Raw genomic sequence first — 20,870 nt, forward strand, 5'->3', positions numbered from 1 at the left:
TTTATGATATTTTGTTTCTTGCAGTGCTGCTCAGTCTTGAAAAAAGTTAATTTACTCTGTGTTGCACAATTTTCCATTCTGTTTTGCATAACTATATGACATCCAAACCTTTTAGCAGCTGCAGAACAACACCAATAACCGTTGGTAGATGTTTTAAAATGCTAAGAACAGCTAGGAATGGTGTTAAATACTGCCAAAGGTGTTTCTTATAAACCACAGATTACCTTCTTAGGTCATGTAATTTTGTTATGAGGGTCACTGCCACTACCCAAGAAAGTAGAAGCCATTGTGAAGATCTCATGGCCAGAAATAATTACGCCATTTCTTGGGAATGTTGAAATTTTTTGCAGTGTCATCTGCCCCTTCAGCCAAGTTGCAAGAACAGCTGGTGGCAACACTTTCTTGACCTAAAACTAAGGGGAATTCACTGATCAATGGACAGATGCAATGAGTCTGCTTTTGATGCAGACAAGCAAAGCATAACAAATACTGCACTCCTGACCTACTCCACGTTGGATGCACCACTTACGTTGATGGTTAATTCCAGCCAGACTGCTATCAGTGCGGCACTTAGATAGAAAGTCGATGGTGCTTGGCAAACACTGGCCTCCTTCTCACACAAGCTCTCATCTTTGCAACAAAACTGGAGCACTTGCAATCATGAGCTTCTTGCTGTATATGAATCAACCAAGAACTTTCACCACCAGTTGGAAGCCAGAGAGTTTACACCATCACAAGCGGCTTGTTTAAACCTTCAGACAGAATACCAGTAAGTGTTCACCATGATAGTATAGTGTTCACCACAACAGTATAATCATCCGGAGTTCATTGGCCAGTTCAGTGCCAACATCTGCCATATTTCAGGGACTGACCACATGGTTGCCAACTCTGTGTGTGTGTGTGTGTGTGTGTGTGTGTGTGTGTGTGTGTGTGTGCGTGCGCGCGCGCGCGCGTGTGTGTGTTGGGGCTTATGGGATCTCAATGTTGAGGTCATCAGCGCCCTGACACACATTAAAAGGAACGAATGTGGACAGACCTAATAAAACTGAAGCACAGTTGCCAACTGTCCATCTCTAGTTAACAGTGTAATGGATGTTATTGATTTTGTCCAACTTGCCAAGGAACAAGACTCTACTCAAGAACTCCAGAAACTACTGAATGGTGCCTTATCCTTCCTTCTGTTACAGCTGGTAGAAATTCTTGCTTCAGACATTAAGCTATATTGTGTCACTTCAAGTGGAAAGGACTTGTCCTTTCCTGCCGGTCGCATTCTGCAGACATGCTTCTGACAGCTTTCACAGCCTGTGCCATCCTGGCATTAGAGTGAGTCACGTGATTTCAAAACTTTTTTCTGGCCTGGTATGAAAAAGTATTGTTGTGAGTGGACCCGTGCATTCCTTCAGTGTCAGCACAATAAGATATCCTGACATGTGCATGCACCAGTTATTAATTTTCAATGTAAAAGAAACACACTTTGTACACATGCACATCGTACACTTCCTGCAGCAAATGGTCAGCGCTATGTATTAACTGCAACTGATCATTTCACTCATTGGCCAGAAGCTATGCTAGTCAACAGCATATCAGCAGAAACCATAACCTTTACATTAAATTGATTTTTGCATATCACATGTCCACTGCACATCATAACGGACTGTGGCTGTCAGTTTGAATTGGAGTTATGTACTCCACTTAGTAAATTGTGCGGCACTCTTCATCAAAGGACAGGCAGCTGCCACCGACAGAGCAATGACTTGATCAAACATGGCAACATTCTTTAGAGACCATACTGATGTTTCATGACACTAGCTCAATTGCCTAACCTGCAGTTTTGCTTGGTCTTCACACCACATACAAATCAGACTTCGATTCATCACCAGCAGAGCATATGTAAGGTGAAGCACTTCAACTGTCTGGTAAGTTCATTGACCCGAGTTCCATACCAGGCATCATTTGTCACTTAAGGGAACACATGAAACACATTTGCCATTGTCAAGCTTCAGGCATCAAAACATGGAATGACACCTTCATAGCTGGATCAAGATAAGCAGACATACATGCATGTCATATTATGAACAGATGGTGTTGAAGCATCACTACAACTCCTATACACAGGCCCATATCAAGTTATCAAAAGAGGAGCACAAATTTTGGACATATTATTAAATGGTAAGACTACTATGATGTCAGCTGACACAATGAAACATGCATACATTTTCCCAGAAGTGATGCCCACATTCACATTGTGCAACCAGCCTCAAGCACAAGTTCTGTCATCCAAAGCAGACTCACTATCTGAACGAAGAACATGCTTGCACATTCAGTGCACTTTCCTGCAAGATTTTTGGATGATGCCCCGCTTCCACCAAGGGAACTGATGTAGCGGTCGAGATTGTCACCTCCTGTGCTTGTCAGAGCTGTCACGGAGTTCATGCACCACCCAACAGCGATGCTATTGTTCAGCATTGGCAGTTGATGTTTTCTGTGTGTTCCTTGTGTCAGTCCATGAAAGCAACAATGTGTTACTACTTCCTTGAAATAGAGATAGATCTCAACTACCTTCTAATCTATCGCAAAAACCTAGTCTCAAGCGTTAACAGAATATCTCATCGCGAGATCTGTTTACATTAATAAAATATTATTATTCCTGGTACATGAGTGTTTATATTTTGTGTGCTATTTTGGTTGCATTCCTCAAACATGAAAACGTAATTAGTTTGGACAATTCACTCTTAGTCTTGCCAACAAAACTATGTTTTCATGTTATCTTATTCCCCTGCCCTATCTAGTTTTGGCATACTGTATTTATGACTGCAGTCACTGATTTGTGTTAGTGTTTAGGCTCCCATATTTTTAGCAGTTTTGAGGAAGAAGATGGAGAAGAAGACAGGAAAATTTTCGTTGGTCATGTTTTGTATTTTATTATGTACTGAAATTAATAAAACTTCTAACACATTTGAGTAATATATCTACAAATACATGCACATAGAATAAAATTTTATCACTTTTTAATTATTACTGTAACAACTCACAACTGCAATACTATCTGTTATTTTCTGTATATTAATAGAAGTTTACAGTAAGATTATCTCAAAAACACTTTCTGAATAAAATATGTATTATCATTCAGATTTCTCACTGACCAGTTGGCCATGAAGTATCACCGTATGTAGTATACAACATCCATTTTGTTGGTTGGTTGGTTGGTTGGTTGGTTTGGCGAAGGAGACCAGACAGCGTGGTCATCGGTCTCATCGAATTAGGGAAGTATGGGGAAGGAAGCCGGCCGTGCCCTTTCAGAGGAACCATCCCGGCATTTGCCTGGAGTGATTTAGGGGAATCACGGAAAACCTAAATCAGGATAGCCGGACGTGGGATTGAACCGTCGTCCTCCCGAAGGCGAGTCCAGTGTCTAACCACATCCATTTTGTCCTAAATTGTATTCTGCACAGCTACTGTACTAGACAGACTTGGTGTCAAGCCTTTCATTGCCAAGTACAATAACAACGTAAGGGGATTCATTGTATGATGTAGTACTTTTATTTTTTGCCCGCCATTTTTGTTTGTACTTAACTTGGGATCACTTATTTGGATATTAAGCCCACTTCCTACAGTTATAGTGTCACATGTGTGATTTGATTATTTCCTGGACTCTTACCCAAGTATGGCTATTCTGATGGAATGTACTTAAAGTGCAGCACTCTTTTGTAAATTTACTTCAACAATATAAACCTAACTACCCATATTTTAGAATGATGTATGTTCCAGGCAAACACTTTAAAATGCCATCACAGGAGGAAGTTTACACTAAGACTTTTTTCTACATACAATGACAGTCAGAATGGTAAAATGTCATTCAGACAACCTATGGTGGCTGCAACCAGTGTAACACGCAATTTTAATTACAGATGTTACACAACAACAAAAATTTTAAAATTGTCAATAAAAATATAATTGTTCACTAAAATATCTGAAAAGAAGAAAGAAAGAAACAATAACAACAACAACTCACCAGGCTTTGGAATAAAAGCTAGCCTCATGCTTATTGACAAATTTTCTCCACCACAGCCAGAAACATCAAAGTCTCGTGGTATATTTTGCATATTTGGTTCATGCATAGAGATTCTTCCTGTGGCAGTGCGAGTTATGTAACAACCAAATATGCGTTCGGCTGAGTCTGAATTTAGGAGTGGATAAAGTGTCTGAAAAATTAAATTATTACTGTAACATCAAAAACTTTTTGTGTTCATAAAATTATGGTGTGACTTCAGATACCAATAAATATCGTGATAATACAAAGTCTATTTCTGGTACAATGTGTCCAAAGTTATTCTTGAAAGTTTTCATATTATGAAGTCCAAGTGGTTATGACTACCATAGTAAAATATTGCTGCCAATTAGAATGGAGACAACACAAAGGAAACTGTTTGAAATTGTACAGTTTCAAGTGTCATAAAAAATTATAATTCTTAATATGAATTTTTTTCTTCGCTAAAAGGAAAAATAGTCCCCAGTCTCTCGAAGAGACTCTTCCCTGCTTCAGGCGATTGCTGTCATTCTACATTCATCAGAAGACTGATACAAGTGGCAAAGGTTGAGGAGTTACATTTTTGTAGTTTTAGATGACACTGAATAAAGACATGGGATGGCACCGCAAATAGTATATAAGCGCACATCCAGTAAACTTCAAAGTGATGATTGGAGTCAGCTAAGTGAATGGTAATGAAGTTAATTCATTTTTTATTGTTCATCATGATACCAATAACAGTCAGTCAGTTTGTCGTATGCATGCAAATTTTGCATATCAACAGCTAAGAGCATAGTCATGGGAACGGTTAGTTTCTTTTCTAGAACTAACAGCAATTTTATAAATTCTTTTCGGATGTAACAAAAGACTACTGAAACAATTACTTGAACTAGTTTCAACAGCATATCTCAAGTTACAAGCATCCATTTGTTCATTTGACAAATGATTAACAATAATTCTAAAGAGTAGGGTATTTAGTTCTACAAGTGCATTCTAGATATTGATTTCTTTATGAAATTGCTGCTGGTTCATTGTTCTCCAGTTGTACTTACCAATGAAATGTATGATAAATAGCTTTACAAACTTACTAATGAATGTGGAATTATTGATAATTGTGGTAATTGTCTGTTGCACATTGTGTAATGTCAATAAATGTTCCAAAGATTTTATACTACTAGGGCATACTACATTTCTTGGTCACTTACATGAAGTAAGTACTTGTTAGTTAAGGTTCCAAAGACAGTTCTAAGTACTCGTATATTAACACCAAAATCAAATCAGCCCTGTTTATGTCTAATAAGACTGCTATGTGGTAAAAGATCTAAAAAGCAACAGATTTCCTCATTACAGCCCACAAATACTATTTCAAGTTATGTTTTAGCTGTAATTCACTAAAGTACCATGAAATTTTAGGTCCCATATCATAAGATTGACAGGAATTGATTCAGTAACATTAATGAGTTCATGTAAAAACTGGAATAGCTCTTCTACTTCACTTAGATTAATTACACATCAAAATAGGTTTAAAACTCTCATATAGATTGTTCCATGAAATTCTGAGCAGAAAAAAAAGAAAGGCTCCACTCCGTAAGTAACATTGTGAGATTTTTCCAGTTTCCTGCTTGCTCAGTCTTTCTGCACTTTGACGTGTGTGTCATAGCTTCAGTTGTTGCTTGAAAGTGCTGACTATTTCTTTTTGTCATTCTCTGAATTATTTAAGTAATGTATGACACACTATGGTACATTCTATGAACGTACAATTCCTGAACTCCGGTTAGCATGTAGAAAGTAATCTACAGTATTTAACAAAACAGCGATCTAGTGGTGATGCCTCCAATTCTAAATTTGCAGAAACTTACTACAATCAAGTAAAGAAGGCAGGTGACTTTTGCAACAGTTATTCTGTACTTACGTCTTTACACCTGAGACCTTACCGTGCATCATGTGTCCAGGCATTACTTCTAGATGATACACCATACAGTGACCTGGTGTGATAAACGGCAGCTAGCTGTAAATGTGAGAATTAGTAAGTTAATGCAGATGAGTAGGAAAAACAAACCTGTAATGTCCAGATACAGCATTGAAGTGTACTGCTTCACACAGTCACATTGTTTAAATATCTGTGTGCACCACTGCAAAGCCACTGTACAGTGCTTGGCGGAGGGTACCCTGTACCACTACTAGTCAATTACTTTCCTGTTCCACTCCCAAATAGAGCAAAGGAAAAACAAAACTCTACATGGTTCCTTATCTCCATATGACCCCTAATTTCTTGTATCTTGTCTTTGTCACCCTTAAGCAAACTGTATGCTGGCAGCAGTAGAATCATTCCCCAGTCATGTTCAAATGCTGATTCTCTAAATTTTCTCAATAGTGCTCCTTGAAGAGAACATCACCTTCCCTCCAGGGATTCCCATTTGAGTTCTCAAAGCATTTCCGTAACACTTAAGTGTTGTTTCAACCTACTAGTAACAAATCTAGTAGCCTGCCTCTAAATTGCTTCAATGTCCTCCTTCAATTCATCTTGGTATGGATATCAAATATTTGAGCAGTATTCAAGAATAGGTTGCACCAGTGTCCTATATGTGGTCTCCTTTACAGATGAACCACAATCCTCACATGCTTGTTCCATTTCGTATCGTTTTGCAATGTTGCGCATAGATATTTAAACAATGTGACTGTGTCAAATAATACACTTTAATGCTGTATCCGGACATTTCAGGTTTGTTTTTCCTACTCATCTGCATTAACTTACATATTCCCACATTTAGCTGCCATTCATCACACCAACTAGAAACTTTGTCTAAGTCATCATGTATCCTCCACAGTCACTCAACTTCGACACCTTACCATACACCACAGCATCATCAGCAAACAACTGCAAATTGTTGCCCATTCTGTCCGTCAAATCATTTATGTACACAGAAAACAACAGTGGTCCTTTCATACTTCCCCAGTGCACTACTGATGATACCCTTGTCTCTGATGAACTCGCCATCAAGAACAACATAGTCATTTCTATTGCTTAAGAAGTCTTTGAGCCACACACATATCTGTGAACTTATTCCATGTGCTTGTATATTATTTAACAGCCTGCAATTGGGCACCAAGTCAAATGCTTTCCAGAAATCTAGAAATATGGAATCTATCTGTTGCCCTTCATCCATAATTCACATTATATCTTGTGAGAGAAGGGCAAGCTGAGCTTCGAATGAGCTACACTTTCTAAAACCATGCTGATTCGTGGACATAAGCTTCTCTGTCTCAATAAAATTTATTGTATTTGAACTGAGAATATGTTCAAGGATTCTGCAGAAAACCAAAGTTCGGGATATTAGTCTGTAATTTTGCAGAACCATTCTCCTACCCTTCTTATATACAGGAGTCACATGGGCTTTTCCCAATCACTTGGGACTTTGTGCTGCTTGAGATATTTATGATAAATGCAAGCTAGGTAAGGAGCCAATGCCTTAAAGCACTCTTTGCGAGACCAAATTGGGATTCAATCTGGACCTGGTGACTTATTTGCTTTCAAAGTTTCCAGTTGTTTCTCTACACCAGGGATGCTTATTACTGTGTCTAGCCGATGGTCAAATGACAATATGTTCGTATGGTTCTCCTGGGTGAACGATTTCTTGAACACAAAATTAAGAACAGAGCATTAAGAGTTTGCGATTGCTTACTCAAAAAGATTGTGAATGGTGAACATGATCTGACACCGTATTTTGTGAGTGATGAAGCTTGGTTTTACCTTTCTGGCCATGTGAATTGAGAATCTCTACTGCTCCCTCAAAAATCTTCACACTGTGTATCAAATTTGTCACAAGAAAGAGAAATAGAGTTTGATGTGCAGTTTATAGCAGTCAAATTATCAGCCTCATGTTCTTATAAACTAGCGTCAATAGAGCCATTCGTGTTCAAATTTTAAGAAGTTCTACTCTCAATTAAAGGAACACGAAAGACAGTACTATTTTACACAGCAAGTTGGAACTACATACCCCGTGTCTACATTGATCTCTTGTATTCTACGTGTATAATCTGCAATCCACTGTGAAAAGCATTGTAAAGGGTATTTCCCTTTTAACACTTACTGGTATTTCATCACATTCTGTTTAATTATGGAGTGCAGGAAGAATAATTGCTTAGACACCTCTGAGTATGCTATAATTATTCTAAGCTTTTCTTTGATGACCCTACAGGACTGATACACAAGAAGCTGTAGTGTATTCCTAGATTCTACAATTAATGTTGATTCTTAAAACTTTGTAAGTAGGCTTTCAAGGGAGAGTTTGCATCATTCTTTAGGTGTCTGCCAGTTCTCATTTTTCAGCATCATTGTGACATATTCTGTGAGTTTAATAAACCTGTGACCATTTGTTCTTTGCTTCTTTGTGTACTTTCAATGCCCTCAGTTATTTGATATAAATCCCACACACTTGAGCAATATTCTAGGATGGGAAACACTTGTTTTATAAGCAGTCTCTTTCACAGACTGACAGCATTTTTGCCAGTAATGAATAGAGGTCTGCCAGCTGTTTTACCTGTGACTGAGGCTATGTGATCATTCCACTGCATGTCCCTATATTTGTATGAGCTGACTGATTCCAATTCTGACACATTGTGGTGCACACAAATTTACATTTCTGGACATTTACAGAAAGTTGCTATCCTTCTCACTCCTTCAAAATCTTATCATGAACTGGCTACATATTTGTGCAGATTTTTTAAGATAGTATTCCATTACACACTATTTCATCATTTGCAAAAGTTTGAGATTACCCTTAACACCAGAAGTATCAGACACTGCCGTGCCACTAGTAGTACCATGTGGTTCATTGTTAAAACTAATAAGCAAAACATTATTACAATGTTTTTCTTTATAAAAAGACTGAAACAGAGTCAAAATATACTGTTTATGTAAGTACTAATAGCATTTTTACTTTTACAGACAACTAAGGTAAGTATTGAGTATATGTGAAAGATTCTAACATGCATCAGGTGACTAAAATGCTCCGCATGTTTTCTTTCTTATGGGAATCAAGGAACTAAAACATAAGAATAAACAACTTAAGTCTATAATTATAAATAATTGGAAATATTTGCGAACAATGAGTTGACAGAACTGTCTAAACTGGGATGGGCTCACACTTCAGACATCCGACATGAGTTTTTGCTTGGCAGCTTTTGCAGACATACTTGTTGCACTTGAAGCATTCATTTGATGTTTTGCAGGAAACCCGAATTTGAGAAAGCTTTCTATTTCAATATTGGCCAGGGCCAGTATCAAATGCTTGGAAGAGGAGATTGTCTCTCTCTGCAGTTTTTAGGGGGCAACAAGCTCATCTTCTACTCTGAGGATAAAGTCTCGATGTGAAATCTTCTTAGAGGTATCTAACTTAAAAATTGTGTGAGCATTGATCATGGCAAGGTCAAGATTACTGTAAAAGAGATGCAAAGGCCATTAGTGGGTGCCAGCTTGGACACTGCAGTATCTAGCCATTTGGTCAAATATATTGACACCATCCTTAGTTTCATTATAAAAATTCTCAGTATTCTCATTCACCTCACATCCAACATGCATGTTACTCAGAATAAGGTTTTTTTTTTTTTTTCTTTTTCCCTTGGCTAACTGTGAGAAGACTGTTGCCTGACTTGTACACGTGTCTTGCATGCGATGTGTCGTCTCCACTTCGTGCCACAGGAGGGACCTCTCTGAGTGATCTCTGAAGACTGCCAACTAAACCTATTCCTTTTAGTTTCATCTCATCCACCAGTTACATGGAGGTGAAGAAGTTGTCAGTTGTGGTGTTATGACCACAGTGAGGAATGGCTGAGCCAGCTTCATAATGAGGTGACCAACACCCTTGCTTGGATTACAAGTTTCATGTTTGCCACCATAAGGGACTCCATTCAGGATGTAGTGCTTGTCAGCATCACACAAAAGCCAGTATTTTATCACGTACTTACCAGGTATACCCGGTGTGTACTGTATGAATGGACAGCTGCACTTGCAAGGATACAGTTGCTCATTGACTGTCATGTTCTGGTCTGGCTTCTAGCAGGCAATGCAGTTTTCAGAAAACTGATTCCATATTTCTGAAGCAGGCAAAATTTATAAGTTTCCTTATGTTATCTTCTTGATGACCGCATATTCCTGCAAATCTGTTCCTTTAAATAGTGCTTTGTACGAAATACCCCGAGCACCATATGCTTAATGAGCATAGAGTAATCCAATGAAAGCATCTTGTTCTTCCAGGTTTTGGGACCACTCATTATCACCAAGTGTGCTGTGAGCCTTTGATTCAATGTACTTTTTCACCAGTTTTGGGAATGGGTCGATGACATATAGCCACAATGCAGAGAGTGGCTAGTCATCTACAACATGTCAATTGGCATGTCCTGTCAGCCTGGGTATCTACCACACCACCTTCTGGACACTGCGTCTATCTGCTATGTCACCTGGCTCAATCTGTGTCCACTCATTCATGAAACATTCTCCAGATAGTAGAGAATCTTGGCCTCTGTAAAACCATGTCATTTTGAAATCGTATCTTCAACAACGCAAACTCACGAAAATAAACAGCAAGCTCATATTGCTGGTTTCAGGACTGCCTCAGCCCACTCTGCTTGAACAGACAAAGATGTACTGACAAGAAACTTCTGTAAGGTTCATGCATCTGATTTCTGCTGTTGTATAAGAGAACTATTAGCAGTGCCCCAGACAGCGATGTAGGACGGGGGACGGGGTGCTTCCCCATTGTACAATGTGTTACCCTGTGGCTTCCAAGCATCACTTCGTAGGTCTGCATGTCACCGGTCTGTAGAAAATGGAAAGCCACGCTGATATGAAGTATTGCCTGACCTCCGAATTCGTCGCATTTCACGTTCTTTTTGGCCCAAAGTGTCATAGTATACTCCAATATCTGTGAATAACATCAAGGCATGCCCAGCAACTGTTTAGTGTTTGAAAACTGCAGTTACTTATATCAAATTGTGTTAAAATGGATATCGGTCAAAAATTACCCACATGGTACTACTGGTATAACAGGTACATTTTTCATAATTCTAGGTGGGCTAGGGAGGTGAAATTCTCATGTGTTGCAAAACCCTGCAAATGATGAAAAGTCACAGGAGCATTTGGTTCTGTGATGATTGTGGACTTGGGGGGGGGGGGGGGGGGTTGCCTTGAAAAACCTTTATGGGTAAAAAATGACCCACATTGTACTTCTAGTGTTGTTTCCCTGGGCATTAATAAGAAACATTAACAGTGTGTTGTCATTTTGAAAATTTTTTATAATTTTAAATGGAAGATGTTTTTCTGTGACTGAATATGTATATTAGTGCTGTTGGGCTGTTTGTATCTTGAACATACTGCATGTGCTGACATTAATAAATAGTGAATTAGCTTGAAAGTGAGTTAAATCTCTGTGCTGCTATATGTGCTTAAACACTTCACATCAATCTGCCACAGGTGAGTGGTTATCTTCTTCATTTTTATTAGCTGTGCCCATTCTGAACTATCCATTATTATAGTATTCTGTACACAGTCACAGATGTATGGGAACTGTCAAGTTACCTTTCCCACATACCTCAAATATCGCTAGGCGCTTTTTATGCAGAAAGCAAATTATTCTTGACTCCCATCTGTAACATATTCTACAAAAATACCTATTAAGCAGCCAATGAGTTAAACCATTTTCAGCTTAAGTGGAACATATAGTACAAATGAAAAGCACTAGTGCTAACAATCTGAATTTAGTTCATGATTTTAAAAGTATTGAACAGTATTAGCAAGACTTAAATCAATTGCTGCTGGTGATGTCGTCGTCGATTTGTCATCTGTTGCGAATAAAGCGTAAAAAGTCATGTGTGAGTGCACCATTCCTTTGCTATGTTATTAGAATAAGTAAAATAGAGTTCTTGTTTTTAAATGAGCCACTCTGATAGTTAATTTTAATTACAAAAGGTGGAGTAAGAGCAGTGGAAGAAGGGTACGTGAGCATTCACCTTGCAGTGCTCAGTATGTAGATTGCTGCGTCAGCTGACTCCACGTGACATGCTGGTAGTGAATGAAAGCTGTCTACGAGGAATAAAAGCTGTTGGTTTTGCTATCATTACTCCCAGTGATTTACATGGTGGGCTTAAGTCCATAGATTGACTGCATGTGTGTATTTATGTACTGTGTTAAGAATAAAGACATGCACAATTAACTGCATGATGACAATTAATACTTATCACCTACTTATTCTTCATGACCTCCCACCTCAGCGCTATTCATCCTGAACAAAATCCCTTATCCATATAATTCCCGTTGCAGGTTGCCTATCTTCGACCTTCTAGGGGTAACAAAAATAAGATTTTCAATATTTCGTATAATTACGGATCAAATTTAAAACAATTAAAATGCTGTCATAATTTGCATATTAAGAACTATAGTTTTACATTAAAGGTTTAATAACAGTAAGTCCGTTAGTAAAGTTAGAAACTGTGTATGGGTCGTATGCCAGTGGAACCTATGACCCGCAAATTACTCAGACTACAATCATCCAGTATTTGAGAATGAGAGCTCTTAGCAACTTCCAATATACTTTACACTTAATTTTAAACATTTTCAAAACTTCTACTCGCTGACAAAGCACTGGTGTGTCAGAGAGACCTCAACACCGTATGTTGCTCCACAGAGTATTTCAAGCAGAGGTCTTCCTTGGAAAAATGTTAACACTGTTGTGTAAAAAGGAATGTCAACTGGATATTAGATAGATTCAGTTGTTTGAGATCCATGCATTGAAAAGGGCTATTATATTTAAATATCAATTTGTTACACTCAAATGCTTGACTAATCATTGACGTAGGCTTGAGTAATACAAGTTCATTTATGTTCCGAAGAAAAAGGTGGACGAGACTTCTGCAAGACCAGAAGACATCTAATTTTATCCTGCGGAACCCTCACACCATTGCAAAGGACTTCATAGCCTCTTTCTGGCTGTTACAGAGAACTGTACTCAGGAAAGATTCTGTACTAAATTATGATACAATGAATCTGGAATTTGTTCTGAAATAATAATACATACTGTTTGTTCAACTTTCAATTTACTCACAATGAATAACTTAAGTTGTGAGAGTAAAAGACAATATTGTATTACAATTTTTTAGATACTCAAGCAACACTTGAATGGTAATTATTGATTTTTGCATGTACTTCTTTGAGTTCCCACCAGTAATAAGCATCTCTAATCATATGTACCCGAGGACATAACTAGGAGTTGGTACTGATAAATTACAAAATACAAAAGTACCAAAACAAATAACTAAACGAAGTTTCTGTGCAGACATAGAACTAACAAGAAGAAAAGAACCACAGCATTATAGCAAGGAACAGCTTAATTAGCCAGTCAAGAAAACAAAAATTAATAAATACCTCAGCTTTTAATCAGACATTATAGATCATCATTTTGTAAACTTATTTAAAATGTTAACCTTTGTTAATATGGTATTAATTTTCCTCCATTGCAAAATAACTTCAGGTAATGGGTGGTATTGCTTCAGAGGAAGGAGTGCATCTTTGTTGGTGCTTGGCTTTTGACCATATGGAGTCTTACCAGGATTCAGTCCTAACTCTTTGAACAATACCTGAAATAGCAAAAAGTTGTAAATGCAATGATGCAGTTATGCAACAAGTGAAATGAAATTATCTAAATACCAAAACTTTGATGGATAAAAGAAAATTTCTTTGACACTATCTGTGATCTGCAGTTGAAAGTATGCTTCCTGCATATATAAAGGAAATAAATATCAAGGGTAACAACCTTATCTCCTGTACAGTAGCTTAAATTGTGTGTACATTTATATAACCGCTGTAGTGATGGTGTACTAACACTTTCATTTTTCTAACTGAAGGAAGAATTATGAAGAGTCCACATATGTACAGCTTGATGTTTTGTGGCAGATGAGAAGAATATTTCAACAACTAACAAGAGTTTTCAAAATACTGCACATATCTGCCATGATGACCTGAGAACACTCTGTAATTTATACCATATATGCTTGGAAAAAAACAGTCTAAACTTCAAGATAGAATAACAACAATATGGAAAGGATAGATGTTCATATCACTGAGTAACACACAGGCACGACGATAAAGAATACTAGAAATATTTAACCTTTTGGACAGCCTGGCATATGGGTATTAGTGTCCAGAGGCAGTGGTCATGTATGTGTGAATTGTTGGTGTGTAAATGTGAGAGAGTTCTACTTCTTTTGATCGAAAGCTTAAATATTTGTAATATTCTTTTTTGTTGTGCCTGTCTGCGACTGAGCACCACCTCTATGTGTTTAGTAGCATAACCTATCATTTCCGTATTGTTGTTATTCCTCTTAGCTGCCAGTAACATAGAGCAGAAGTAGATAGGATATTAACACAAAAATTGATATATGAGAAAATATTTAGAAGTAAATCATACCTAACTGCATTTTCCACCTCACCACAAATACCATAAGTGTTATAAAGTGCTATCAAACCCAAAGGATATAGCTTACAGTCAGGCAGGTTCAAGACAGTATAAGTAGTATGCAGGGACATTGTACAGCTTTCCCCGTTAGCTGTGTGTATGGCAACTGGATTCATAAAAAAATCCAACAAAATGTTACATAGTTATATTATTCTAATCATTAAATTGTGAATCAATATTGTTTATTCAGTTAAATGTAATCCATACACAAGAGATTTTATTATCTTATTGCATAATAATATTTTGAATGGTTAGTTAATTTATGACAGGCATTGTGGTGGTGGTGGTGGTGGTGGTGGTGGCAATGCAAAATTATAGATATTCACAGAGCAATTGCTATTGTCTTGTAACCACACAGAAAGCTGCCACAGGGGCAATATCTTACAATTAATGGCAAAATGATAATGGAAAAAATATCTAGATTAATATACTACCAAATACCTTTGAAACATCAGCTGGGGATGTCAGAGAAAATGTGTGGCCAGCAAGCTTATAGGCTTTATTTTCAAATGACGACATCTGACTGAGAAGAACATTTCTTAGTCTTTCAGCTTCCTTAATACTAAAACCAATTCCACTTAGTTCCATCCGAGCAAGGCATAAAAGTGTTGGCATTTCTACTTCTGTAATTAAAAAAATTATATTAATTTTATTAATTAATTCTGAGCTGAATTGTAGGGAAGCTTGACAATGGGATCAGATATTTAAAACATTTATTTTGTACATATCAAACTGATAAATCATGGGACAGAACGACAGTCCAATACTTTCCTTCAGGAGACGAAGTGTGTATTACTGCCGACAGACACATATAACAGTAGGGGCTAACAGGGATGCAGAACATAGATTTCAAAACTAATATTTTCTTTATCAGTTCACAATGGTAGAAGACCTTCCATGCTATACAGTCACTGTAATGAATCTTCTAAGGAAACAGTGATTGCTGCACAATAAGTGGAAAATAAAACGTAGGTCTACAGATATAGATATACTGAATGAAACGCATTTGGCTGTCAAGACATCAATGTATGAAGTCTTCAATGACTACCATAATAGAATAATATCAAGTGACCTTTTGCAGAACCCAAAGAAATTCTGGACGTAAGTAAAAGCTGTTAGTGACCCAAAGTTAGTGTCCAGACCCTAGAGAATGAGACAGGAACCAAAATTGAGGGTAGCAAAGCAAAAGCTGAAATCCTTAACTCCATTTTCAAATGTTCCTTTGGAAAGGAAAACCGAGGAAAATTGCCCCAATTTAATCCTCATTTTAATGAAAAGATGAAAGAAATAAGTATTAGTGTCAGTGGCATTGACAAACAGCTGAAATCGTTAAAATTGAACAAAGCTCCAGGCCCTGATGGAATCCCTATCAGAGGAAGTTCACTCTTAGGAGAGATTTCAGTGTCAGAGAAATTGCTGAGGGAAGGGAAAAACTTGATAATCCAATCAAAAAACAGAACAAATAACAAAATTTCACAGGTAAACAGTGAGCTAAATGGAGCAGACTAACAGGTATCAAAATTAAATAATAAACTTGCTGAGTCGAATAGAAAACCAAGTAGTAAGATAGCAGAAAACTTCGTCAAAATCGTACACCCACTTAATGATGTAGGCAGAATTGGAATCTGGTGTGGGCTTGTAACTAAAATATACATTATTACAGTATAGAAGAAAGAAACCATATTTGTTTACCTGCTCAAGGGGATTACATGGTGAGGATTCCCAGGGGGCTAAGAGAAGATAACTCTAGTAGCCCCCAATCATCTCAAAGGTGAAGGCAAATGCCAAGGTTAAGCCATTTAGCATCTGTTCTAGGCAGTGGCTCAGAACAGAAGAGAGAGAGGTTTTTCGTCAGTGGCTCCATCAGTCTCACAAGCCAGGTGGTCCTGTGGCATGATGTGATTGGCATGATCCAGATGACTGTTGCCGTATCAGTGGAAAGGTGACAGATGAAAAGGTGGCCACTATGTAAAATTTAAATAACAAAAATTACTCACATTCATGGCCTGGGTGCAACTTGTACATCTACTCCGCTTTCCCCAAAAGAATTTACCAAGGGTGAATTGGACCATCTCAATGATGCCCTAAGTCTAGTGGTAACAATATTTTTATTTCAATTAACAATTCAAGTCCTCGACTGTGAGTGTAATTGTTAAATAACGGTGCAGCAACAACAGTTGGTGACACGAGACTGATGGCAGTGGCATTACAAAGTTAGCCAAAGCTGATTTCAGAGACAGTTTTAATGAGTAAAAGCAGCTGAAACACTTGTATGAGAACGAAAAGTGACATATATTTACAGGCTTTTTGATTAATAAAGGAAGTGAATGATTGACTTCTAGCATTATTAGAGGAGGTAATGGACGGGGTGTGATCTGTAATGGAATAGGGCCTGTACGACTTTGAATGGCCTTCTCATCAGATTGAGGTCATTTTTTTAAGATGACATGGTACACAATATCCAGCATTCTTACAGTGATTGGGCAACCACCAGGGTGGCACGGTTTCGTTGCCAACCTGATAGTAAGGCAGTTTGTTTTACATGTAATAAGGAAGCACTGAAGCATTTCCATATAAAATTTATTTTGAGGGGGGGTGATTATTATCTCATTTCAGTCACATAGGGGAACACTTTATATCTTATATCTGCATCAATATTCTACAATCCACCTTACAGTGTGTGGCGAAGGGTACCCTGTATCACTACTAGTCATTTCCTAACCTGTTCCACTCGCAAACAGAATGAGGGAAAAATGAGTGTCTATATGCTACCATGTGAACCCTAATTTCTTGTATCTTATCTTTGTGGTCCTTATGCTCAATTTATGTTGGTAGGCAACAGAATCATTCTGCAGCCTAAATTTTCCCAATAGTGTTACTCAAAAAGAATGTATTCTTTCCTCCAGGGATTCACATATGATTTCCCAAAGCATCTGCTTAGCACTTGTATGTTGTTCAAATCCACCAATAACAAATCTAGCAGCCCGCCTCTGAATTGTTTCAGAGTCTTCCTTTAATTCAACCTGGAATGGATCCCAAATACTCGAACAGTGCTCAAGAATACGACGCACTAGCATCCTGTACGCTGTCTCCTTTACAGATCATAGCACCTGTATGCTTCACTCATTGATCTTTTCGCACATGCACAAATCTCTACTAGCCTTTGCTTGTCGTCTTTTGTGTGTTCTCTTTTGAACAGAGAGTGCAACAACCTCTTCTTCCTCAGCATTTTTCAAATCTTGTTATTAAACCATGATGGGTCATTTCCATCCTTAATCCGCTTACTAGGCGCATCATTCTGTGCCCATCTTACTGGAACTAAAAGATGTCAATTCACTGTCTAAGTAAGATGCTAACAACTGTTTATCTGCTCTTTCTAGCAGAAACACTCTCCTAACCTTCTTAACTGATTTATTAACTTTCGTAACCATAGTTGCTATAATGACATTGTGATCGCTGATCTCTGTTTCTATACTGACATTGTCAATAACGTCCAGCCTATTTGTAGCCATAAGGTCTAAGGCCCATTGCGTATGGGCTGCCGAACTAGATGCTCAAGACAGTTTTCAGCAAATGTGTTGAAAAATACATCGCATGTCTGTCTGTCTGTATCCCCTGCAGTGAATCCATAGACATCCCAATCTGTTAGGTCTACAACTTTGCTTTAGCTGTTTTACAATAGACGACAGTAGCGGCAAGTTGGGTTCGGGTAGTTGGTCATAGGTGTAATACAATAAGCTTAGGCCTCTGTAAACTTAATGCCATAAAAATATTAGTCGATTTGTGATTGCATCGTAAGGTCATTCTCAATTAAGTACGTCAAGTTATGTACTCATTTCTCACAATTTGTAGGAAGTTATAATTTTCTGCTTTAACATGAAGAAATCTGCAGCTGTGCCTCTTAAAATGCTGGGTAAGATCAACCGTGAGGTAACTATTAGTGGAAGAATGTGCAGAGATTGTTTTCAACGCCTTAAGAATGGTGATTTTGATGTCGAAGACCGGCATGACGGTGGAAGACAGAATGTTTTCACAGTCACAGAACATCATTATCTAAAGCAATTGATGCATTCGAGCCCAGCACTGAAACACAAACGGCCACAATACATCGATAGACACATGAACGTAATTTTGCAGCAGGTCAGTGCTTGATCCCATGTCGCAAAACCCGTCAAAATATACATGGAAACATCGAAATGAGAAGTCCTATCCCTCCCGTCATATTCTCCATACGTTGCTCTCACTGACTACCAGCTGGCTGACCAGCACTTCCGATCATATGAACAAGTGCAAAATTGAATCGATTCATGGATCCCCACAAAAGACGCCCAGTTCTTCCACCATGCTATCCGAAAGATGGGAGAATGTAGTGGAGAGTAATGAGCAACACTATGAATCACAATTTTTTTATAAGTTTTTCACAATAAAGCCACATACTTCGAGAAAAAATGGCGGAAGCAAAGTTGTAGACCTAGTATACTCGGTAGGTTAAAGTCACCTCCAATTAGTAATGCACGATCTGGCTATTTATCCACTAATGACCATAGATATTCTTTGACTGACACTGGAACTGTCACAGTAGAATCATGTGGCTGATAAAAAAAATCTAACTATCAGCTTGGTTTCACCTAGACCTGTTACATGTGAGCAGATAACTTCACTGTCACGCTCAACATCGATCTCAATAGATACAATATTTTTGTCAACTGCGATCGACGCTCGCCCTCCCGTGGCCTCTAATCTGCCTTTCTGATATACATTCCATAACTTGCTAAATATCTGAGTTTTTCACTTTTCAGCCAGCTCTCAGTCCTGAGAAGAATTTGAGCGCAAAAACTTTCCTGGAGGGTAGTAAATTCAGGAACTTTGTAACAAATAATTTGACAATTCAGTGATTCAAGGGGACTCCTAAAAATTCCCAACTGATAATGTAGGTCTAGAAATCTGCAGCCAAGACTGTCACAAAGTTGACAAATCACTTGATTGAAACCCTCCACTTGGCTCCAAAGGACCCCAATCAACTCTGGGAACAATAATGCTGCAAATTGTGAGCTCTGCTTGCACGCCACACGAGGCCAGCAGCCTTCACCAATTCTGCCAGCCACCTGTATGAACTGAGGATGGCCTCAGAACCCATGCGACAGGTGTCATTGGTGCCTAAGTGGGCCACAACATGCGGATGGCTGCACCCTGCACATCTGATAGTTGCATGCATGGTCGCCTCCACATTTCTGATGAGGCCTCTCGGCTGTATGCACATTGACTTTCTGACCAGCCCTGAATGGTGTTTGCCTGGGGGGCTCCATAATGCACGTAACACTGGAGCTCCTGATAACTAGTAATCCCCTTCCCCTTCCGCCTTCTCGGACCCTACTTAATGTATTTCATTGCAAAATTTGACAGAGTGTTACTTACAATTTTTTACAATGTGGTTAAAAAGTTTTTCTTTTGAGTCTCTCTTCTTTTTTTCTGTACAAAGTATTGATGATGAAAAAATTATGGCCTCACTGAGTCTTGCATTACAGGTACAGATGAGTGATCTGGTCGACGGCAAAAGGAGAAGTGCACAGTGGCAATGGGGAGGGCATTGTGTGGGAGATGAAGGCTGCACAGCTTTAGCAGTCAGTAGTACGAGGTAAGCCTCTGCACTTGGCTGCAGGGCTTAGCCAGGATATGGAGGCCTGGTGGCCAATCGTGTGTGCAAGGATGATGTCATCTCATGATAGGCCCCTAAAACTGTATCATTCTGCCCGGCAGGTATTAGCGGGAGGCCCAGGAGGAGCATTTACACAATGAAAAGGGTTACATGCAATAGGGGTTCTTTCCTTTAGATTACATCACTTCCACAAGCGATGGAACAGTGCTAGTAATAAGTAGGCTCTAAACCAGACTTTTTCCTTGCTATTGATAGTTGAAACTAATTTTGGTCTAGAATCTTATAGTTATCTACAGGGTGTGGGGCATGCTTCACCAGTTATTATAGTTGCCTGGTGGCTAGCACTCAGGTACAACTGTATGACATGGTTTGTGTAAGCATTTCTAATACTCTCTTCTGTACAAGAACCATATAATAATGCCAAGCAGAACTGATGTGAGAGGAGTGGAAATGTTGCTACACCATGTCACAGTTAACATATGAGGCATATTTGGAAAGTAAGTACTGTTCTGGAAAAAAAACCTCATAAAACATTCTTTTTCACGAACCAAAATTCCTTTTTGCAAGAAGGAGCAGTTTTTAAACTATTTTTATACATAGTTGCCACCATTGTTCAGACAGCTGCCATAGCAGGAAACCAACTTTTAATGCCCTCTTCATAGACAGCCACTGCTGAACA

General features: G+C 38.4%; 1 protein-coding gene across 2 annotated transcripts in view; it reads right to left on the minus strand.

Moving 5' to 3' along the window:
• The window catches only part of LOC124593590 (DNA polymerase theta), a 338,073-nt gene that overhangs the window by 19,222 nt on the left and 297,981 nt on the right, over positions 1 to 20,870 (minus strand). For both annotated transcript variants that reach the window (XM_047131990.1, XM_047132069.1), the window contains 3 exons: positions 14,977 to 15,158; positions 13,505 to 13,657; positions 4,013 to 4,202 (listed from right to left, as the gene is read on the minus strand). In XM_047131990.1, the coding sequence (XP_046987946.1) occupies positions 4,013 to 4,202; positions 13,505 to 13,657; positions 14,977 to 15,158 (525 nt within the window). The remainder of the gene's footprint in view (positions 1 to 4,012; positions 4,203 to 13,504; positions 13,658 to 14,976; positions 15,159 to 20,870) is intronic.

Source organism: Schistocerca americana, chromosome 1 (assembly GCF_021461395.2).
Source record: "Schistocerca americana isolate TAMUIC-IGC-003095 chromosome 1, iqSchAmer2.1, whole genome shotgun sequence".
Taxonomy (NCBI): Eukaryota; Metazoa; Arthropoda; class Insecta; order Orthoptera; family Acrididae; genus Schistocerca; species Schistocerca americana.